This window comes from Andrena cerasifolii, chromosome 2 (assembly GCF_050908995.1).
Source record: "Andrena cerasifolii isolate SP2316 chromosome 2, iyAndCera1_principal, whole genome shotgun sequence".
Classification (NCBI taxonomy): Eukaryota; Metazoa; Arthropoda; class Insecta; order Hymenoptera; family Andrenidae; genus Andrena; species Andrena cerasifolii.
Genome location: NC_135119.1, coordinates 1,721,090 through 1,742,525, shown reverse-complemented (window position 1 = coordinate 1,742,525; position 21,436 = coordinate 1,721,090). Strand labels below are relative to the sequence as shown.

Sequence of the window (21,436 nt, the reverse complement as noted above, 5' to 3'; positions counted from 1 at the left end):
AATATACTCATGTATACGTGCAAAAAAAAAGGTTAAAACTTTTTAAGTGCATAAATACATAGTGAATATTTCAGACATGTCTTATAATTTTTGTGTCGTAGTGGATGGAAGGAACATAATGAGAAGGTGTTCTAGCATAATGAGACCACCTAAATATCTCCTCTGTTTTTAATACTTTATTTACTGGTCATATATTTGATGTTGCCACGCCCAAAATACCGACTCGGTTGACCGTGGATTCCAATCCAGTACCGGCCCGGGTTGGGCTATCGCGCGGGAGTGTATGTGCGTATTTGCCCGTTAGCAATTGAAAAGCCGATTAGTAGGCTATCGGCCGAGAAGCGTTGGTATTTGAAAAGCCTATCAATTGGTTTTCGGTAGGTAAAGAGTTAATAATATGAGAAATGTTTCAAGCATAATTTGAATGGTTTCGAAAGAGCAATACCATGGACCGAAATTTTTGATTGCAGACATTTTTTTCAATTTTTTTCCAAGTAGGTATGTACCGGATTTTTCCCAGGAAAGCATATATTTCTTTCTGTTGCATCTTGTAGCCGATGTTAAAATGCATTGAAGCATGTTTGATCGTGACTTATGAACTTAAGATGACCTTGAACATAAAAAAGGGAGCAAATTCCAAGATAGTGTTAGGATGGTATGTAAACTTACTGTTTATGCTATAAATGCTTCAAGTGATATCCATCGGCAGCGACGCACTTTCTAAAACGAGAAATTCAGTAAACGTCTTGGCCAAGTGGTACGCCCATTACGTCTAATCAAACGATATGGGAATTATGATTGAGTACTCGACTAGCTGCCCGTGAATATCGGTATATTTTTGGTGTTCAGGGTGACATCAAAGTCATGACAGAGAGAAAAAGATATATGCTTTCCTGCGAAAAAACTACTGGCGACCTTGAAAAAATTCGAACAAAGCGACTGTAAGAAAATTCCGCTCCACGATATTCCTCTTTCAGAACTATTCAAATTGTGGTTTAATCATTTTTATTATCATTAAAAAGAAAGGAGATATTTGGGTGTTCCGATTATTGTGGGACACCCTATACATACGTACATATACATGGTCATCCGTTAAAATTGCAACCTACGCGCGCGCGAACAGACGAAATGGCAACACCGCCTCACGGACGCATTCCACCACAACCATTCACCGGCTCGGCGTTCGGACGGCTGGCACCGACCGCTGGACAGCAGTGTTCGAAAATTTTAGGTTGGTCTCTTTCAAATTAACGTTGCAAAGAGCTATTTGAAATTTCCCGGCCTGGGATGAAGAATTCCGGGCCCTTTTCGTATAACTTTTGAATTATAAAAGATATTGGAATGCAATTTGCGCCGAAAAATTAGGACACATTATTCCCTCTTAATGATGAATAATTTAAAATATTTTACGTTTACTTAATTTTTCTTTTATCAATTTTTTAACCATAATTGTTGTGAAAAGCTTTTGCAAACCGTTTATTTAATATTGTATTTAATACTCTTTTTAAAATTAATGGTGTTGATAAACAATAGGCTAGTTGTTTCTGTATCATTACTTTCATAAATTGAGAAATTAAATTTTTATTCAATTATGTGTTAGTTCTGCAAAAATCAGAATCTATTGTTCTGTTTTTTTTTTTTATAATTTTATCCGTAATGCAGTTCATGCATAGATCGGACGTAACGGGTAACTAATAGAACGTGTCTTTGATCGTAGCGGTGTTTCAAATTTTTTCTACAATTTTTGTGTCTTAATGTTTGAACCTTTTGGCTACTCAACGCCACGCCTATACCGAGTTCCGTTAATGTAAAAAATCTCTCCGTACAGGGGTATAACTGGGCTGGCGGTGGGCCGGCGCTGAGCACGTCAATCGGAGTGTCGCTTGTTTTGCTATTTCACTGATTGGATGGTTTTGAAAGGTTAAATCAATTGAGATAAATAAAAATGGACAATAAAGCAGGGCCAATCATAAAAACAAAACACGCGTATGTTTGTTGTTGGCTGAACTGTCACATCACAGGCGGAGAGAGCTGAGTACACCTCTTGCCCCTGTAACACCGCTCTAGCCACCATCCCTTCTTTAAACAGTACACTCCCATCGCGGCGTTTTCGGCGTCGAGGAAAGCACCGCCAGATTTCATCGGCAGTCAACGTGTTAAGAGGGGTACGAAACCAGTCGACATTGTTTTCAAACCTCATTACAGTGATCTTAGGGTGCGAGTGGTAAACCGATCATAAAAACGGAGCTCGCTTACCTGGGCCGGGAAATTTCAAATAGTTCTTTGTAACGTTAATTTGAAAGAGACCATCCTAAAATTTTCGAAGGTGGCAGCCCTCCGAACGCCGGGTTGGTGAATGGTTGTAGTGGAATGCGTCCGTGAGGCGGTGTTGCCATTCCGTCTGTTCGCGCGTGCGCGTAGGTTGCAGTTTTAACGGATGACCCTATGTATATATGGATTTTCCAGAAGGAAATATCAATACATACACCGCGAGGGGGTTCTAGAACTAATTTTAACCATCAAATGCTGCATTAATATAGGTTTGAATCTTACAATCAGTAATTATCGAGATGTTGGTTTCTCAATTTATGTAATAAATATGAGTAATTCCAAGTCAACCGGATGGCATTCGAGATAGACAAACGTGTGAGAGCTTAAATTGTTCGTCTGCACATGTACTTTCGAAAGAAAGTTGGCATTTTGAATAATTCAATATGGTGGAACCAATATGGCGGCTACAATTTGCAAAACTGGGAGATAGGTTAATAATACTATTAATAAAAATCCGAAAATGGCTCAACCGGCTTTAAAATGAAGTGATTACGAATCGACACGAGTCGCTGATTACGAATCTGAAGTGAGAATTGACGAATTCAATATGGCGGTCATGCACCCAAGATCTTATTCCAAGGCACTGTAAGTTACCCGAAATGATTATGAAATCGGGTTTTTTGAAGCCACTGATCACGTATCTGAAGCCAGATTTTGAAAGTTCAAAATGGCGGATGGAACATGGCGGATCAAAATTCTGAAATTTTTTCTATTTTCATGAAAATTTGTATGGAGAGGTTCTTTGGATCGCTCGTTACGAATCCGCCATTTTGAATTTTAAGTTGCCTCAAAAACCCCGAGTAATTATTTTATAATCATTTCGGGTAACTTACAGTGCCATAAAACAAGATCTTGGGTGCATAGCCGCCATATTGAATCCGCCATTTTGAATTCGTAAATTCTCACTTCAAATTCGTAATCAGCGACTCGTGTCGATTCGTAATCACTTCATTTTAAAGCCGTTCGAGCCATTTTCGGATCTTTATTAATAGTATTACTAAACTATCTCCCAATTTTGGAGATTGTAGTCGCTATATTGAATTTTTCAAAAGGCCAACTTTCTTTCGAAAGTACATGTGCAGACGAACAATTTAAACCCTTACACGTTTGTCTACGTTTCGCCAAATTTTGGACTCGACGGTCATCCGTTTGACGTGGAATGACCCATATATTTAATAGTTAATCCGGTGTTAGATTTTGACGTGTGGTAATAATACCAACAATTTAGTAAATAAAACAAGGTATGGACCCGGCATTCGTAAGCTTTACAGTACTTGAAATTCCTATTTTTCAGGCACAAATTATTTTATTAAGTTCATTTTTCGATTAAAAAACAGTGTACTTAATATTCTTGAAGTACATGCCTGTTTTACAGACAACCCAAAATATATTAAACCCTTTAGATCTCTTCATATAAAATAGTTTGCAGAGTAGTATCTTAGTTATAACTTATGTTTATGCATCTGTTTAAAAAATAAATTTCCATAGATATCTTGGCAAAACTGGATGAATGAATATTTTCTAGCATGTTTTGAAGCATGGGATGTTGATTTCAAGAACATTTTAATACTATAATTAACAGTATATTATTGATTATTTTTTATTTCAAATGTTAAGCGGACTGGTATGTATTGAAAATCAGACCTGTGTTAGTACAACATTTTTTATCCACAGTTATTTACTTCCAGAATCCACTATGAAAGTATTTCCACTTCCTACCGTATCATCATGTTCATCATGTATTATGACTCTTGTATCTTAAAGATCATTTAAATCCTTAAAGATTATGTAGGTATTCTTTGCAACATTAAAATGAACAGCGAAATGTCTTCTTTGCATTGTTATTATTCTGTAATTATACTACGCGAAATTTACAATTTGAAGAGATCATAATAAATAGTGCATATATTGTTGTATTAGCCTTAGCCCCGTTACGCACTTGCGATAAGTTGCCGGCAACTTGGTCGACAAGAAACCAGAAACCCTTGTTGTTCGCCGCGACCAAGTGCGTACGAACTCATATATCCCCGTGTAACTTGTGGTTGTTGGGGACTTATTGTCATAATAAACAATACTTTGAGATCCAAATATTTTTATTCTATTCCAAAATTTAATATAATGGATGTGCTGAAATTCGTGGTGCACACGAGGCGTGGAGTAATTTTACGCCTTAAAATGACTTGGTATGATACAAAAAAAATTTGTTTCGTGCAGTGCTTTGTCTTATCGTTAGAAGAAAAGAAATTGGAAAATTAGTCAGATACACGTGCAGTGACTGAAAGACTCAACATTCATTTGTCTCCTTCTGTACATACTGCTCGGAACTTAACTGTATTATCTGACGCACGACAGGTATGAGCTCTCAATTCTAACATGATGGAGCTCCGAAACACTATTAGAAAATTATATACAGTATTTTCTAAACGAGTAGCACTATGTAATTTTGAATTGGCCGTACAAGAAATAAGATTAGATTACGAATAGGGTTCTTGATTTTATACATATGGATACAAATCCTATATAATAAGACGCTTAAGGTGGATGTTGGTTTGGTAGCAAAATCTGTCCAGTGCTTGTGCTGATGGAGAAGCGCTACTGCGCTCGCTGAAGGAGAAGCGCTGCTGTGTTTGCTGAAGGAGGCGCTTTGCCTGCATGTCGTTTCCTGTATTCAGTTGTTTTGACCTATCGTCCAGCGTCAGTCAAAATCAACCATCCCCGACTGTCTCAACATAACACCATATTGTGTCTATCTCGAACAATCATCTCCCGTTGACCCGGCGTAATACCCAGTACTGCCCAAAGATCAACCTGATCCAGAGTACCCAGTACGCAGAGATCAACCAGATCTAGAGTACCCAATACTCATTCTCGACCACTCCACCACGACCTAGGGCACCCAGTACTCATTATCGGTCACCTCAACTGCCATTTGAAGCACCCAGTGCTCTTTCGCAGTCGCTTATCCCCCATTGCGACATGATACCGTGACGTAACGTCCGATTTCCTCTCGTACGTCGCTCGCTGCATCCCCGACGAACGCCGAATCTGCCTCTCGTAGCGTCGCAACCCTCGATGGCTTACGAGCGGTCACCAACAACCATTCCGTTTTGTGTCTGTACATACATACACAAACACATATATAACGATGGAAATATGTTTACATACCTCCCTGTAGCTATGTAGCTACCAATTTACAGGGTGAAAGGATACGCAAACACGACACATGTTCGTGTTCTTTCAAACATCGGGCCACGTTTTGGATCGAATTCCAAAGTTGCTCCAATCCATTATTATCAGCATTCTCGTTCACTTCGCCCGTGTACAAGAATCCATTTCCTTGTACCGCACACGTATCGACGTCAGGTCTTCGGCTGTGCATTTCCTCGTTCGTTTATGGCTCCTTGCAGTCTCTGGCCCTATGTCCGACCCGCCCGCAATTATAGCAGGTAGCCTTGATACGGTTTTCATTCCTGTCCTTCTTTCGGCTGGTCGCTGCTATTGACGAGGATGATTGCTCCTGTTGCAAGGGCTCTGGCGTTGTCCCTCGTCGTCCATTTTGTGTCGGCATGTCGCCCATGCGTCGCATTAACAGGTATAGTTCGTCGACGTCCTTTATTTTGGCCGACCGTATGTCGCGAGCTATACCTGTATCGGGTATACCATCGATCACCACGTCGATTTGATGTTCATCCCGAATTTTATACACAAGCTTCCGCAATTTTTCCAACTTTCGAAAACAATAGTCTCCTAGTTTTTGTCCCGGCCACGCATTGTACGCACAGACCGTTTCTAAACGTTGGTTGAATGACATCGCGACGTGGAACTGTTTTTCTAAGGCGTCCCGAGTTTCACGCCAGGTAGCGGTAACGTCATGTCACGCGTCGTACCACTTTCGAGTGTGACCCTTCAACCGCGTTGCGATTAAGCGCATGATCGTGTCGTCACTCCACCGATATCTTTGCACCAACACGTCCACTTTTTGGTTCACTGTTCGATTGTCGGGTTGTCCTCGTCCGGATCGTAGATGGGAATCATTAATTCATTTCCCGCCCTAGCGTGGGACGATGTTCGCGACTTAGAACGAGAGCGTCGGTGACTCATTCTTTCCATCGGCCGCTCCAATCGGTCCAAACGATCCGTAACTGGGTTCTGTGTGGGCATGGGTGGAGTATATGCGCGTGAGCCCGAACGCGAGCGTAGACGCAAAGGAGAACGGGAGCGTGAACGCGATCTGCGGCTCAAGTTCTTTTCAATCAGTCGTTCTAAACGGCTGAGTCGCGCGTTCTGTTCTCTTACGCTCTCTTCGATGGTGGTATCGGAAGCGGAGTCATTTTGTCTCCCCTTCGGCTTCTCGACAGCGGCGTCTTTGCTTCAATGGGCATTGCGGCCCATGTCGTCAGTTTTCTTATGTCACTTAACTGTACACGACACTACAAGCTACTATATACACGATCCACTAAATGCTATTTATTTAAATATATATATACGTCTCGTAGCACAGTGGCGTCTGTATCACGTCACTATGAGATAAATGATCGGCAACCGGTTCACGGGAAACTCCGCGAACGCGTCATAGCACGTGGCTATATCCCACTTATGATTTGTAAGAAATGTCTTCCTTACGATGTGCAACAAATACGCGCAGTGTATACTATCGATATCTCACTATATTATAATTCACAAGAGTAAGGCGAATCGTACAAAAGAATGCGGAGGGCTTCTGAAGTAGCGACAAGTATGTCCCAAAGACCGTACAAGAGTGGCCGCGTCCCGGCGGCCAAGGCATGCGTCCTTCCCGCGACGCTTCCGTTGGGCCTGGATTTTTCCCAAGATCTCACACGCAAACGGTCCCAGCCGGTGTGTTCGGGCGTCCGGGCAGTAGACCGTGGTTCCGGGGTGCCATTTGAATATGCGTCCATCGGATTTTCTTACAATTTGTACTTTGTAAAACTCAATATGTCTTCGTTCATTTTCTTTCATACCACATCAGCAACCCTACAGCACACGTGACGTATTCTACCTTCTAAAGGTTTGCGGTCGTGGCTCTGACACAGCCCCCGTAGACTTTTTTCCGTACTTCCCGATGACCTACAAGGTTCAGATTCAACATTAAGTTTTCTCGGCACCCAAACATGCCGTAGAAAATCCAAAACCTGGAAAATTCGATAATGGGTAGTACCTCTGGCCTAAAACAGGTATTATGTACAATGTAGTAGACGCTCCCGCATTGTACATACATATAGGTCCGTACGCGGATCGAGCTCGAGTTCAAGCTGAAAGACGAAGCGAGACAAAGTATCATGCTTTCTCTCTTTCGTAGCCGAGGATAACTTCGTGTGGACTCTGTCGTCCTCTCTCGCTCGCTCACAAGTTCCATCACTCTCGACTGAAGGATTCCAAGAAGTGATGGAGATACAAACGCGCGCTCAACACAGAGTCGACATGCGCTCTTTATTTGGGCTCTCGTGGAGGCACGCGAAAAAGCACTGCAAGAGTGAATATGCTACACAGATTTCTTTGATTCGGGGGCTTTGTCACACATTAGTTGTGGTAATAATATCGACAATTATTTCGTTTCTAGGGGGGGGGGGGGTCTCAAATGTCCTCGGGCAGTGAGTCTGGGCACGTATGCGACTTCGGCCTCTCGAAATGCCTTCAGGTGACCAATGAGACACCCTTCTAGTACCCAAAAGTTATAAAATTTCATATTTCGCAGCAAAAATTATTTCTAGGCGGGTTTCCAACAAAAATTGTGGTTATCTTAAGCGTCTTATTATATAGGGTAGTAATGCCTGACGAAGAAAGGCTAAAAAACTAGTCTATCATAACCCTTGAATAGCTAAAAGGAAGAATTAGTAGAAGCACTTAATCATAATTTAATTCATGAGTGCAACTGTGTATATACCAAATAGTGAATATTTTCAACAATATCTAAATATAAAAACAATATTTTTAAAAATGGTTTCTCTACTTCATCTTAACATGTTGGATTTCATCGACGAGTATTCACGCCGATATTTTCTGGAAAGCGGTGAAAGTATTGCCTGACGGTAATTTTTCCTTAGAAAACAAATTTGAAGTTCGTTTTGTACTTTGCCGCCTCAGCGACTGTTGAGCCCTCAATGAGGCATGTAGTAATGAACATTTTAATTTCTATATTTTGCATTAGACTTTTGTGAAAATATTACCAATAGATTGGCGAGATTCTCCGATGAAAAGAATATATCTGCGCTGAAAAATACAAATTTTGCTCAGGCGTGCTAATACGCGGATGTGACGCTTACTTTGTCGTAAAAATTGACATTTTCAAGTAGTACGGAGTGATCGAAAAGACCCGCACACAGTTGCACCAGTGGGGCGGATTTTTGTGCCAAACCGGCTTCTGCACAGACACACAAGCCGGAACGTGCGCCGCACAGCGTCGCGGTCTAATATATAATAAAGAAGCCAATGCGGGGCAATATACATACAGTAGGGTGGAACGAAAAATCAAAATTGTGTGGCTGTTTTCTAATAATAAAAATAACTTGCCTTTAGTCTTCCAGATTAAGCCTGCGAAAGCTAGTTCCTGTTAAACAAAATTTGGAGGTGCCGCAATGTCTTTAAAGTTTTAATATTTTGTTTTTTAAACATATTTGTAAAATTTTGAATTTGTTAATTTTTTTATAGTCTTAACTCACTGTCCAAACCTCTACCGTAGCTGTCTCTGGTGCGTCAAGCAAAGCTACAGAACGCTTAGTTTCAACATTTGTCTCTTCATTTGCGTATATAATATATCGCCACTCATTTATCGTAGCTGCTTCCTTCTGTTGTTGAATACCAATCAGATATGATACACGGCTGGGAAACGTAACGAGTAAGTTTCTTTTAAATGACAATGCTATCGTATGATAAAATATTATTCATGAAATCAATAAAAATAATAATTTTTAAATGACATGCAGCACTTCAAACAATTTGTTGATCAGGTTCTGATTTTGACAGCTTAAGTACCATCTAAAAGGCACCCCTGGCAACTACAGGGTGATTCTATCGCAGCGCCTGTCAAAGAGATGTCGCCTGGTACCCCGTGACGAGGTCAACCCCCTGCGGGGCCTTACCAAGTTTTACGGCTTTTGACCCTGGAAGGGGTTCGAGTACCTACCTCTTAAGAAGTGCGAAATGTCCCGTTTCCGCATTTCTCATCAGATCTCTGCGAAAACGGTGGCAATCGATTCCTTACGTTTCGCCTATGAAAGTAACACCAAGAACGACGCAATTCGGGGCATAATGAAGGAAATTATATGAAAAATTGATTTATATCATTTCAAGCTAACTTCGTTGAAAATAGTCCGATTTACGTGACATTTGGTATGGTTTTCATCAGAAAACACACAAGGAATCAGTCCGTGTCACTTCCATATCGATACGATAAAGAATAAAGAATTTCTTAACACGCTGAAATAAATATTTCACATATTCACCCGGGACTACGGGGCGCCGACCTCAATTTGCTGCGGTCGGCCGAGGATTCATACCTGTTTCAGAAATAAAATAATTCTTTATTCTTTATCGTATCGATATGGAAGTCACACCGATGGATTCCTTGTGTTTTTCCCATGAAAACCATACCAAATGTCATGTAAATCGGACTATTTTCAACGAAGTTAGCTTGAAATGATATAAATCAATTTTTCATATAATTTCCTTCATTATGCCCCGAATTGCGTCGTTCTTGGTGTTACTTTCATAGGCGAAACGTAAGGAATCGATTGCCACCGTTTTCGCAGAGATCTGATGAGAAATGCGGAAACGGGACATTTCGCACTTCTTAAGAGGTAGGTACTCGAACCCCTTCGAGGGTCAAAGTCCATAAATTAGGAGAGACATCACGGGGGGGGGGGTGACCTCGTCACGGTTGACCAAGTGGCATCTCTTTGATCAGGCGCACCGAGAGAATCACCCTGTATTTCAATACATCCTAATATACAGAGTGTTCGGCAACAGATGTCAGAAACATTAGGGGTAATTCCGACTCGGAAACGAAGAAACAAACTCAATTTCCTTTTTTTAAATTATCGTCTTATTTTGGCATGTAGAGTCGCCTCCTAGAAGGATGACCATCAGTAAGACTACCTTGTATACTGAAATCTGTTACATGCAAGTGCAGATGTACGCGCTTAATTTTCAGTTCTTTTTCGAAAACTAACCACTGTACGAAAAATATTATTCCATTACTTCAACTTATTTTGAATCGTAAAATCAACACTTTCTCGTTGACTCTGAATGCCCCAGTCCCGTATTATCGAGTCTTTGAATATTGATGCATTCAGACGATAATCGGAAACGCGATTGAAATTCGATTAATCTTCGTATATCGGATGACCGTGAAGTGCCACAGGACCATGAAATTAAAGGAAAAGCAACATATATTGATGGGGTCATTGCACGAAACACGTGTGCACCAAAAGGTCGAAGTTTCTATGGCGGTTTCTGGCGTTTGCCTGTTATCTCAGGTCACCGAAATTCATGCTGTCACCGCCGATTGAATCCTACAGGGGTTGGTGGACCATCCCGTACTTCTCTTGCAAAAGTCATCGATGGTTGATCTCCTACAGTATTAACATACGACCACCAGACGCTCGACATGGGTAAGCAGATATTAAATTAATACTTTCATTAATAATTGTAATGGTCCAGATTTCACTAAATTTCTATCTCTTACCACGCAATACAGTGATTTAAATTTGGTTGTTTAATGGGAAAATCTTTCCTTCGCTTAGTTTTCAAAGTGATTCTAAACATTTGGCCGGTAGTATATGTTAAGTAGTGCGATTATTTTTAACCCAGCGATTCTATGTAGGTATGTAATATATTGCGTCCAGACGAATTCTTCCAGACAATCACATATACCGCAGACTATTTTCCAAGAGAGTGTGTGGGGGGGGGGCACTTGAGAAACAGTCAGGTTGACAGGCGAAGATTGGTTGCTCGTTTGAACCCATTTTGTAGCCAATTTAATTAAAATTTTAAACTTGAAATTTAAAAATATTCACTTTTTAGACAAACTTAATAAAGATAAGTTTTTAAAAATAAGCGATTTTTTCTCAAATCAGGGGGTGACCCCCAACCCTGTGGACGCCCATGCCCAGCAGAGGTGTTTTTTCTTAGGGTACGTTTATGTTGGAACTGCGATAAACGATCAGAGCGACGATAAGAGCGAGATGGCTATACAGGGTGTTCCATCTAAGACTGGACAGCGCGATATCTCGTAAAGTATTGAAGATAAAAAATATAAAAAAAAAATGTAATTGAATGGTTCGAGAGGGCCAATTTATTACCCGAGACGATTTTTTTTTATTATTATTTTAAAAGATACGATGGTCAAGTTCGGTTTTTCAAATGGAACCATTTTTTTGAACACCTGACTTGATAGTGCGTTCCAAGACAAATTGAATAAGCTTTAATGTATACACTTCATTTCCACTGGTTTTTAAGATATTGCGCTTGCAAAATTACTGATTTTCACTGAAAGAAAACCCTCTGGAATAGCAAGGACCGGGGTCGGTCTTACTGGCGCTACGGGTGGCGTTGCCTGTTGAAACTGATACCTACCTGCCAAAGGTCTACGACAGGGTTCGCAGGCCCAAAAGATGGACAATTCTTTTCCGTCAGTAATGCTACTTAGGTAGGTACATCTGCGGTATCGAGAAGCGCACCGTTACTTTTATTTCGCACTTGCATCTACGCTCGGATGGCCGGTTCTTTTGGGAGGGATGTAAGTTGGATTGGTTAGGTTAGGAGGAGTGAAAGTTGCTAGACTAAATTTCAACCATAGGGAGCAGATTGTATCAGAACAAATCGGATTTGCATCCCTCACAAGCGGCTGCTCTCTTGAAGAGGCCCGATGAGAAATTCGATTTACTTTAATTACAGTACATGTGTGTTTTGTAATAAAGTGTTTCTATCGTCTCCTGAATTCAACAACTGACATCCAGACATCTACGCTCCTACAATCCACCGGCAATACTCCTCGTGGAGAGACACAGGAAGAAAGGGGGTATAAACATGAGCTTCGATATCAAAACAGAAGCATGCGTTGACGTATTCCGTGCGGGAGAAGGTGGGCATTGGGAGGAGGTATTGCTGTGAAGCGGGCCTCTTCAAGAGAGCAGCCGTTTGTGAGGGATGCAAATCCGATTTCTGATACAATCTGCTCCCTATGGTTGAAATTTAGTCTAGCAACTTTCACTCCTCCTAACCCAACCAATCCAACTTACATCCCTCCCAAAAGAACCGGCCATCCGAGCGTAGATGCAAGTGCGAAATAAAAGAAACGGTGCGCTTCTCGGTACCGCAGTTGTACCTACCTAAATAGCATTTCTGACGGAAAAGAATTGTCCATCTTTTGGGCCTGCGAACCCTGTCGCAGACCTTTGGCAGGTAGGTATCAGTTTCAACAGGCACCGCCACCCGTGGCGCCAGTAAGACCGACCCCTGTCCTTGCTATTCCAAAGGGTTTTCTTCCAGTGAAAATCAGTAATTTTGCAAGTGCAATAACTTAAAAAGCAGTGGAAATAAAGTGTACACATTAAAGCTTATTCAATTTGTCTTGGAACGCACTATCAACTCAGGTTTTCAAAAAAATAGTTCCATTTGAAAAACCGAACTTGACCATCGTATCTTTTAAAATAATAATAAAAAAAAATCGTCTTCGCTAATAAATTGGCCCACTCGAACCATTCATTTACATATTTCGTAAAAAGTTTTATCTCCAATACTTTAGGAGATATCGCGCTGTCCAGTCTTAGGTGAGGCACCCTGTATATGTAGATGACCAACGATAAAAGCGTCGAGAAAGAAATATTTCTTTTTCTTCGCTATTATCGCAGCTCCAACATAAACGTACCCTTAGGCGTCTTCTAACTAGAGTAAAAGAGAGCATAAAAAGTACGGGAAAGTTATGTATCATCTGTAGTATGTGATTAGAAACGGCTAGAAGGGAGCACGTTCCGCATTGTGCATATGTGGTCAGCCAGAATAAATCAACGGGATACAGTTTACACACTGTACACTCAAAGTTTCCTGTATGCATCGCATAAAGTCTAGAGCTGTTCGAGTACTCGAATATTTGAGTAGCTCGAAATTTGATTCGAGCCGAGACTCGGTTTCCGATCCGATCCGAGTGACTCGAATGAAGCGAGCAGTTCGAACGTGGTTCGAGCGGTTTGAAACAATCTAGGGGCTCCAACTTTTCGAGCAGATCCGTACATACAATGTATGTACAATGTACATCTTTCGTGCAGACCGATATTATTGAACAGTTCGGTATATAGAGTATGATCAATGTTTCGGTTATTTTATCATATGTTTTTCTAATGGAATAGATATAATGATTACACTGTCCGACAAGGTTTTTTAACCTTAATGAAATATATCGTTTCCGATGAATTTTTGCTCACTGAAATTGCAGTGGGGCTGCTCAAAAGTTTTAATATTCCCGAAACAGATTCGAACTGCTCGGATCGTTCGAGCCACCCGATTGTTTCGAGCCGCTCGGTTTCTTCGAACCGCTCGCTTTATTCGAGTGGCTCGCTTCATTCGAGCCGCTCGGTTCTTTCGAGCGCTCGGCTCGGATTGGTTATTCGAACCGAGTATATCCCGGCTCGCTTTTTTCCGAGTACTCGAACAGCTCTAATAAGGTCCTCTGTTAGTTATTTTTGGTTGGCACTCTCTGCCTGCCGTTTAGCCTTTGTCCGTCCTTTTTTATACGATTCAGCAAATTATGTACCGGATGTTGGAAAACGATGGTCACTGCTTTCAGGGGTGACCAAAGAGGTACCAAAATTGTTTATAACATCGAGAATTAATGTTAATATCTTTATATTAGCATATTCTGCGCGTTGCAGGAGAAAAAGTTTGGAAGAAGCCACGTGCCGCAAACGAATCGCTTGATCAGGAAAAATTGTTAAACATTTCGCAATGATTTGATTGTGTACTCTGGAGTTGTTACATTGCTATCACAGCGAAGGGTGGGTTAGGTGCAAGACTGTATGTGCGTGCAGGCGCGTATCACGCATACTACTGCAGCCCCCCCACCCATGCCGTGGTTAGCATCGTAACAGCTCCATGCTCGGCTCCGACCCAGTGCCCAGAATCGCAAAGAGGTTTCTGGATCCGAGCGGCTCTTTGTGCACCTTTGACCAACTAAACCAGGCCTGCTCTACAACGTGTAGCCCTAAATAGATTCGCCCCTGAAAGCAGTGACATTTTTAGCACCCTGTACATCCGGCTTATTTCATTCTGGCCGCTTCAACACATATGCACGGCGGTATATGGCCTACTTCACATGGTTGGCATTCGCTTCGCGAACATTTCTATTACACTGCTTCATAAACACGATTTCGGATAAAGCCATGGTATAGGCGCACGTCTGGATCATTTTTTACGAAATATTATATAATTGCTATGACCTTATATGGGCCTTTAAATTCCTGCCCTAATTTTGGTGTGACTATTATTAACTTTTACAAGACATAGATCATTGCCGGCAAATGAATTGATTTACGTTGTTGTCAAAACTGTTTTTTTTTCATACACAGCATTTCGTTTAATATTACAGTCAGATTTGTCATGTATGAAGGCAAGGTCACATTAGTGCACCTATGCGCTGCGCACGATATGTTCGAGCATTTTAAAAGGCCGATTTTATGAGGCCACCCGCCCGAAAAGTGCCGACGCTCCGCCAGGTACCCACGCGAATGCTTGCGCGCGCGTCGAAAACAGTGGTTAAGCTATCTTGTACACGTCTAGATTTGCATTTGTACAGGGTGTTTAGCTACACTTGGTGTTGGATTTATGGTGTTGGAATTCGATTCGAAAAACATGGGATCGCTCATGATGGAAGACCGTAATACAAAAGTAACAGGTTACTGCTATACTATTCCGTATGCAATGGCATGTTTCCCGAATCGATTTAAAAGAGTGATCGTTTCTTGCTTCTTTCTTGTCGAAGGGGAGAGCCAGATGGAACATTTTGTGTGTGTGACGGACGCAAGCCTTCGGACGAAAACGGTTCCACATCACACGCATCGTGACTGCTCGACGCATGCACGCCACGGTCAGATAGCCAGACACGGCACGAGCCCTTTTGCGCCCAAAGCGGGCTTACCAAATTCCGCCATTTATTATAATACACTTAATCGAGCTTCTTGATAACCGTACTCTGAATTTTTACTCGCAGTTTTAAGCAGTTGTAGTACAATTTGTAATATTTCATTTAAAAATTTGTTTTCAACAATGCCAACAATGGAAATACCATTTTGCACCTCTTGTCAACCTTACGCCCTAGGCAATTGCCAAATTTTTTAGAGTAAAGTCATAAATAATTTCAAATAACTGTATTATAATAAAGGGCGCAATTTGGCACGTTCGCCTAGGGCGTACAAAAGGCTTGAGCCGGACCTACGTAAAGCTTCCGCGAGATCCGTTTTCGTTTTGATAATGAGAGCTCACGGCCATCGCGCACACCCGTCACGCACGCAAAGGATGGAGTGTCAGGCGTCCGAAAGACGGAGGGTGACAAGATATCAACGGCGTCGGTCTCGTACCGTTCTTCGCTCAGTTTCAGTCCCTTTGACTCGGTCTCGTTCCATCTCGCTTTCGCCCGTCGCCGGACAAGAGTAAGACAGAAGTGGTGGGGATAGCGAAAAGTATTCATCATGTAGCTCAACCGGAGCGTTCAAAGAGGAAGTACTGTAAACCGAGAATCGTTGAAATAGCGCATATTACGTTCACTTCATTTTTTTATATTAAATTTTCTAACCATAATTTTTAATAAACCCTTATAAAAACTGTTTATTTGATACTTTATATACTGCTCTTCTTAAAATTCATAATGTTGGCAAAAAAAGCTAGTTCTTTTTGTATCATTAGATACTTTCATAAATTGACAAATCAAATTTGTATTCAATTATTAGTTCCGCAGCTTCAGAATATAATGCTTTTGTTTTCTTTTTTGTGATTTTATCCATAATGTAGACATGCATAAATCGGACGCAAGGATACGTAAGAATAAAATTACAAAAAAGGAAACAAAAACATTAGATTCTGAGGCTGCGCAACTAATAACACAGTTCGACAAAATTTGACTTTTTCCCGACTTGTAAACTCGCAAACCGTTTGTCGCCATCGCCCTCAGTTTTTGAGAAATTCGATTTTGAAAAAGAAACTGCAAATTTTCAACTTTGAACATCTTTTGTGTCGAAACGGTAATACGTATTCGGTTGCTTGTTCCGTCAAATTATTCTATGAAACCTCCCGAATACAACGATATAAGTTATTAGTGCATTATGAACATTTAAATACGTTTAAACAACGATCAAAGGTCTAGGAGAAAATCTGACTACTCCACGCGATGCAGCAGACATTTTTCCTTCGAAAAGCATCAAAAGAAGTGGTAAGTAACGTTTTGTTTTCAATACCGAAACGAAATAGTTTCGCAAAACATGCGCCGTCTACAGTCGTAGTCAACGGCGGCTCTCGATCCATTGCCGCTCCGCGTCACACAATCGCTTAACGCGCGTGACTAGCACTGTCGGCACAACACGTTTTGCCCAGCTATATCGCTTCTGTATTGATAACAATTATGTTGGTGCTTCCCGAAGGAAAAATGTCTGCTGTATCGCGTGCAATAACCAGATTTTCTCCTAGACCCTTATTTTTGGAAATAAATTGAAAGATATCTGCAAAAGTGGGTGTATTTCGGGTATTCTTTTCCCTTTGGTCGATGTTTAAAGATATTTAAATGTTCACAATGAAATAATAACTAATATCGTTGCATTCGGGGGGGTTTATAGAATAATTTGACGGCACAACCAACCGAATAACTATTACTGTTCGAATACAAAAAGATTTTCAAAGTTGAAAATTTGCATTTTTTTTAAATAGAATTTGTTGAAAACTGAGGAGGATGGCGAAAAGCGGTTTGCGGATTCGTTTTCAGTGCATAGAAACCTATATTAAATTGTTATTGAATGTTACAAGTCCAGATGGCTGTCGAACTATGTAATTGAATAAATATTTAATTTCTCAATTTTTGAAAGTATCTAATGATACAAACAAACTAGCCTATTGTTTATCAACAACATGAATTTTAAAAAAAGCAATGAATAAAGTATCAAATAAACAGTTTTCGGAAGTATTTACAATAGTTATGGTTCAAAAAATAAAAAAATAAAATTTAAGTAATCGTAAATTGAAAGGCATAATTCTTTCCTGTTTTTCGGTACAAATTGCATTCCGATATCTTTTATAGTTCAAAAGTTATACAAAAATGGCACCAAATTCTTAAATCCGGACCACTAACGCACCAACGAGGTCTACCGCAGCTGAACCGTGGCATATTCCCACGTGGAACGGGATTGACGCGACCGCATTCTAAAAAATGACTATCGTGTTCTTCCTCGACTGCTACGTCAAACTTAAAGTCCTCTTACGACAGCCAATATCACCTTGTGCCCTTTACTGGAATCTATATGACCCTACCGCAGAACTGCCCTTTATGGTGCAAATACCTCCTCAATTTCTGGGAGCCGGACAACAGCCCAGCGCGAAACTGTTACGTTGCTAACCGTTGAGTGTATTTTGGGATAACTGCAAGAATGTGTGTGCACTCATACGCGTGAGGCCCAGCTATATAGACTCGTGGTACGAGCCAGTATGGACGCACGCACAGACTTGCAGTTCTCCCGCAGCCCATGCTGTGGTTACCAACGTAACAGTTCCGCGCTCGGCTATTGCCCAGGTCTCACAACTTGAGGAGGCATTTGCACCCTAAAGAGTAGGGCCTACGCTTTTAACAACAGCTCACAGATGGCGGATGTATCGACGTATGATTGTAGTAGTATGCATGCGTGAGGCGGTATTGCCGTGTTATCTGTTCTCGTGCGCATGGGTTCCGAGATAATTCTGTTCCCCCTCTGCTACGCCCTGCTATGTCACTGACTACCCTACGCGACTATTTTCCCTACTTCTTTCAACGCTGCAGCTAAAAACGTTCAGCCACACATGCGGCTTAATAATATCGATGAATTGGGTATACTATGTCAATAAATACCAGTCCAAACAGGAAGCAAATATTTGTAATTATGAAAACACGATTGGAAATGAAAAATTAAATGTTTATACACCCACCATAGATAAACGATTTCATTAGTTTTTACACATTAATTAGGGATTGACATACATGATAACAAATACGTATTCTTTCTAATGGTTTCGACGATGCGCGCAAGCATTCGCATATGCGGCTACATGCTGCAAGAGGTCTTTTGTTGCGCATCGACCAATACAATTGACCCTTTCCAGGGTGTCTGCAATGCGCGTCACACGTGTTTAACTCTGCCTTAATAGGCGATTCGGGCCCGTGTTCTATGGAATATATAAATGCTTGTAACTGCAAAACTAAGCATTGTCGGACATACGTGGCAAATGGCAAATCATCAATGTCCCTGTGTCAGTAGAAGTAGGCTATGGCGGTTCTGGATGCGGGCGGTGAAGGGGTGAGGCTGGGCGGGGGAACTGCATTTTGCGAGCGTGGAGGTAAGGCGTGGAGAGATGCCGAGTTCCTGGGTGAAGGGGTGAGGTGGGGTGATGGGACGGAGTTCGTTGGTGAGGGCATGATATCACGGGAGGGGGGTAGTGTGAGAAGGATTCCTAGATGGCGGTGCAGGAGTGGGGGTAATGCGTCATCTGTTGCAGCGAAAAGTCCCTAGATTTGATATAGTGATACCGCATGTCAACGTAAATTCACTAGGGTTCTCATAGATTCCGTATTAGCGTCACCTGTTGGACATTTAAAGTATTTTGGGAGCTTGTCGCGGCTGCGGAATCTCCGTACGCGTGCGAAAGTCGGTGCACAAGCGCGAGCGCGACCAATTTGCGGAAATTCGAATTACGTCTTCGGGGCGGAAGACTTTGCCTTGTTTCAGATGCGAATACATTTCAAAATATTGCGTAATACGGCTTGAAAGCCTCCCTAATCACAGGTGGTCCATGATTTATGAGAAAGAGAAGGAATGAGGCGCGACATGATGCAACCTGTCGGGGCGCGTACATGCACGCTCCGCGGATGCTGTAATTCGACGCCCATTGCGCGATGCGATAACTAGTCGAGGTCTAGTTCCAAGTATTTGGGGCAAATCTAAATTACGCAGCAGCCCTATGATCACCATGGTCACCATGAAAGAATTCGGCGTTGCGTTCATGTAAACATCTCCCGACGAAAACATAGAGCGATAATTATTCGGGTACCGGTCCGAGTATTTTGGAGATCGGGAGACCAGCGCGATGGCTCAAGCGGCCTTCACGCCGACAAGGTAATTCGATATTCGCGGTAACGCATCAGTCGCAAGCGATGGTACACGCACGTATAGGAGGAAGGGATATAGCGTGGGTGGAAGAGAGAGAGAAGAAAAGAATTCTATCGGGTGTACGCGTCAACCGCGTGAGGATAACATTCGAGGCGAAAAGTTGCGGGTTTTCCCACGCGTCGAGCGTCCGTCAACTCGCACCCCCGAACGCCACTTAAACCGTTGAAGACTAAGGAAACCTTAAAGACTCGCTGGCCTCTGATTTACAGCCGACCAGTGTCAAAACCTTCCATATTGCCTATCCTGAAACGCTATTGACATTCGCTAAGACCATGCCTCTAAGAAGTACCATCGAGGAATACGCGAGTGATTTACACCCCGATAAAGTATGCGTAATATAACGTACGTAAGTACTTCATAAAATGTAGAACAATAGTTGAATTTTTCTTATATCTTAGGGATAATTGCTATACACATATGAATATGTAAGAAAGGATATTATAAATGATACGTTACAGGTATTGATGTGAAAGTCATACAGATTTTATTAAAAACATCTATATATAAATGTATGCACGTACTACAGTGGTATATGGTTTACATCGCGCAAGATGGAATGCTAACAATTGACAATCGATCAAAGAATGCTGTTCGAAGTATCCGCTTTCGGAAATTGATTTCACATAGTTCAGTGGCGTGGTAGCATTAGCATATTTACCGCTTATGGCGTAGGGGAGACCGGGGCTAGTTGATACGTTTTTCAGTTTTCAATTTTTTTTTCATTTTTGTTTGAATTAATTAAATTTTGTTTTGGTTACGATATGACCAATATCTATTGCGGGAATTTTTTTGGTTATGGTATAACTATTGAACTATAGAATATCTGGAATGCGAACTGTGAGCATTAGGAGCCGCGGCGCGCTGTTGAAAAGAGATAGTTGCACAGCATGGGATGCTATTTCACGCTTACACACACGTATATACTTGCCTATACTCAAATTCACTACAGGATACAAGTACATTCACTACAGGGTGGTGTATAATACAGGATAGACGCCCATTCATTGCCACTATCTCTCTTGGCCTGGCCAGTCCGGGGTTTTCCGTACCATGACTATAACCAAAATCGATTGCTGGAATTCTGGGATATATTTCCGAATGGCCGCAGTGGCCGATCGACACGAGGCTTGAGGGGATGGGTGTGGACCCTAAATCTAAAATTGTAGCTTCGGGAATTTATTAGTTTCCGAAATATTAATAACAAAATTATTTTTAATTTACTAACCGGACGGGTGGGGTATAGAGTGGCCGAGTGAACAAGGCGGGTAAATTGGCTGAACGGGTTTTATTCAGTCGCGTGTATAACAGGAGCCCGGCCAGGTCTATGCTGGCTTACACGAGAGTAACGGCTTAATGCTAACACCTTAACCTACTACGCCTTAAGCTATCGCACCGACGCTGGATTGTTGCAAGTCGGAGGGGTGGTCGTTCTGGTGCCCTGGTGTGGTCTCCGCCAATGGCCGTGACCGGGAAAGTCTTGAGTCCGATCGCCCAGTGGGTAAAACCCGCGAGAGAAACGGAGACTGTAGCCTGTCCCTAAGATTGACGGCGGATATCGACTTCCGTCTAGGGGCCGTGGAGGTAGCGGAATCCAAAAAGACACAGTGATACAGCTTGTAGTACACAAGAGATCGCTGGGAGAGATCTAACGTTCGCCTGTAACGCTCGTAGTTGACTCTGCCTGACGGGCCCAC

The 21,436-nt window shown here is 41.8% G+C and overlaps 1 protein-coding gene across 2 annotated transcripts in view; it reads left to right on the top strand.

The window, feature by feature from the left end:
- The window catches only part of LOC143378482 (putative G-protein coupled receptor CG31760), a 187,622-nt gene that overhangs the window by 101,522 nt on the left and 64,664 nt on the right, over window positions 1-21,436 (top strand). For both annotated transcript variants that reach the window (XM_076830256.1, XM_076830257.1), the window contains one exon: window positions 10,827-10,961. In XM_076830256.1, the coding sequence (XP_076686371.1) occupies window positions 10,827-10,961 (135 nt within the window). The remainder of the gene's footprint in view (window positions 1-10,826; window positions 10,962-21,436) is intronic.